A 2,500-nucleotide genomic window follows, 5' to 3' on the forward strand; every position below is an offset into this window, starting at 1 on the left:
CCAATCGTCTTGCTGAACGATTTCATGTAACCCCCCCTCCTCCCCCCTGCCCCCTCCCCCCCACCCCCCCTCACACACACACCCATTCCCATCCCCACCCCTTGGGGGTTTCTTGAAGAAAGCATATCTTGTCGCTCCATATGTCTTATCTTGCCTTGCGCTGCTGACAGTTCCACATCCACGCTGTGAACGGGACAGAGGAAGGGCACAGACTTCACTCTCTGCACGTGGACAGTCTGGTGCAGTTTGTCAAGCACGGGGTCTGTAAGTTCACAGCAACATGACGCACGTGCACAAACACGTTACTCACACTCCCCCCCACACCCCCCCCCCAAAAAAAAACAACAAAAAAACCACCCATCCAGCTACCTCCCCCCGCCCCACTCACACACACACACACACACACACACCTCCTGTCCAACGCACACACACGCGCGCGTGCACACACACGCACGCACGCACGCACACACACACACACCTCCTCTCCAACGCACAAACACACGCTCGCGCGCGGACAAACGCACAGACACACACGCACATACACCTCCTCTTCAACGCACACACACGCACGCACGCACGCACACACACACACACACACATAAGATATATATATATATATATATATGCATACACAGGCGCACACGACACACACACACACGCACACCCAGGCACACACACATACAGGCACACGCACACACACATACACACACATGCATACAGGTACACGCACGCACACACACACACACACACACACACACACACACACAGAGGCAGAAAGGCACATATAAGAAAACAACAAAGAAACACAAACACATCAATAGCAAAGTGCAACAGCAGCTAACATGCACACACACCAAACAATATGCATGTTTAACGGAAGGAAATGGAGAAGAGAGTGTACAAATACTCACATCCCTACGTGTATGTCTGTATGTGTGTGTGCGTGCGTGCGTGCGTGCGTGTGCGTGTGTGTGTGTGTGTGTGTGTGTGTGTTTCAGTTCTGGATAACCCCATGCAGTGGAACCTGTCCAAAACGTAAGTTTCAGTTTCAGTTTCAGTAGCTCAAGGAGCTGTCACTGCGTTCGGACAAATCCATATACGCTACACCACATCTGCCAAGCAGATGCCTGACCAGCAGCGTAACCCAAGGCGCTTAGTCAGGCCTTGAGAGGGAAAAAAAGGTGAATAAATAATAGATAAGCTTACATAACTAAATAAATTAAATAAATAGATAAAACCAAAACGTAAGTGACGACCTATCCCAACGCGTTTCGTTTCCCACGCACGTGGGATCAGAGTTATCAAAATGGAGTGATGGCCTGGAGGTAACGCGTCCGCCTAGGAGGCGAGAGAATCTGAGCGCACTGGTTCGAATCACGGCTCAGCCGCCGATATTTTCTCCCCTCTCCACTAGACCCTGAGTGGTGTTCTGGACGCTAGTCATTTGGATGAGACGATAAACCGAGGTCCCGTGTGCAGCATGCACTTAGCGCACGTAAAAGAGCCCACGGCAACAAAAGGGTTGTTCCTGGCAAAATTCTGTAGAAAAATCCACTTCGATGGGAAAAAAAAAAAAAATTGTGGTGCTGTAGTGTAGCGACGCGCTTTCCCTGGGGAAAGCAGCCCGAATTTCACACAGAGAAATCTGTTGTGATAAAAAGAAATACAAAATACAATTATTATGATTATGATGATGATGATGATTATTATTATTATCATCATCATCATCATCACCATCATTATTGTTGATTGCTTACCCGAGGCTCAAAGTTTGCTCTGTCAGTTTTCACACACACTTGCTCGCACGCACACACACACACACCATCGCTTACACGCACTCACACACACACACACACACACACACACACACACACACACACACACACACACACACATGTAATATTATCTTACCCAAATATTTTTCTTTTTACACAGTAAATGATGTGTTCGTGATAATCAGTGAAGGGTGTGTAAGTTATTCGTTTTGTGTGTGTGTGTGTGGTTTTTTTTTCCCTCTTTGTTAGTTGCTGACGGGCATATCAAGTGAACCGAGAGGGAATTTTCTGCTTTGCTTGAAGCCGACAATAAAGTGTTGTTGTTTTTTTTAATTGTGAATTGAATTCAACAGACTTCTTCGTGTTGTGCAGCTTTCTCTTTCTGACCGAGGAGAGCACAGGCCACGTGCGACTCGTCCACTGTCACCCGGAGGATCATGAGGAAATGCTGGTCATCAAGAAGGCCATGGTCAGCATCTTCTCCGCCCATGTTCAGGTCAGGAAGAAAGATAGAAAGAAAGAAAGAAAAGAAAAGAAGGAAGACAAAAAGAATGACCGACAGACCGACGGACAAAGACAGAGAAAAAAAGAAAGGAAGAAAAAAGTTTTTAAAAGAAAGAAAAGAAGGAAGACAAAAAGAAAGAAGAAACAAAGAAACAAAGAAAGAAAGAAAAGATAGAAGAAAGAAAGAAAGGCAGACAGACAGAGAGGGGAAAAGACAGAAA

At 46.5% G+C, this 2,500-nt stretch overlaps 1 protein-coding gene across 1 annotated transcript in view; it reads left to right on the forward strand.

Annotated features, from left to right (window-relative positions):
- The window catches only part of LOC143287914 (uncharacterized), a 132,061-nt gene that overhangs the window by 4,058 nt on the left and 125,503 nt on the right, over positions 1 to 2,500 (forward strand). Inside the window, exons 3-5 of the mRNA XM_076596156.1 lie at positions 171 to 264; positions 999 to 1,035; positions 2,148 to 2,271. Of these exons, the coding sequence (XP_076452271.1) occupies positions 171 to 264; positions 999 to 1,035; positions 2,148 to 2,271 (255 nt within the window). The remainder of the gene's footprint in view (positions 1 to 170; positions 265 to 998; positions 1,036 to 2,147; positions 2,272 to 2,500) is intronic.

Source organism: Babylonia areolata, chromosome 12 (assembly GCF_041734735.1).
Source record: "Babylonia areolata isolate BAREFJ2019XMU chromosome 12, ASM4173473v1, whole genome shotgun sequence".
Classification (NCBI taxonomy): Eukaryota; Metazoa; Mollusca; class Gastropoda; order Neogastropoda; family Buccinidae; genus Babylonia; species Babylonia areolata.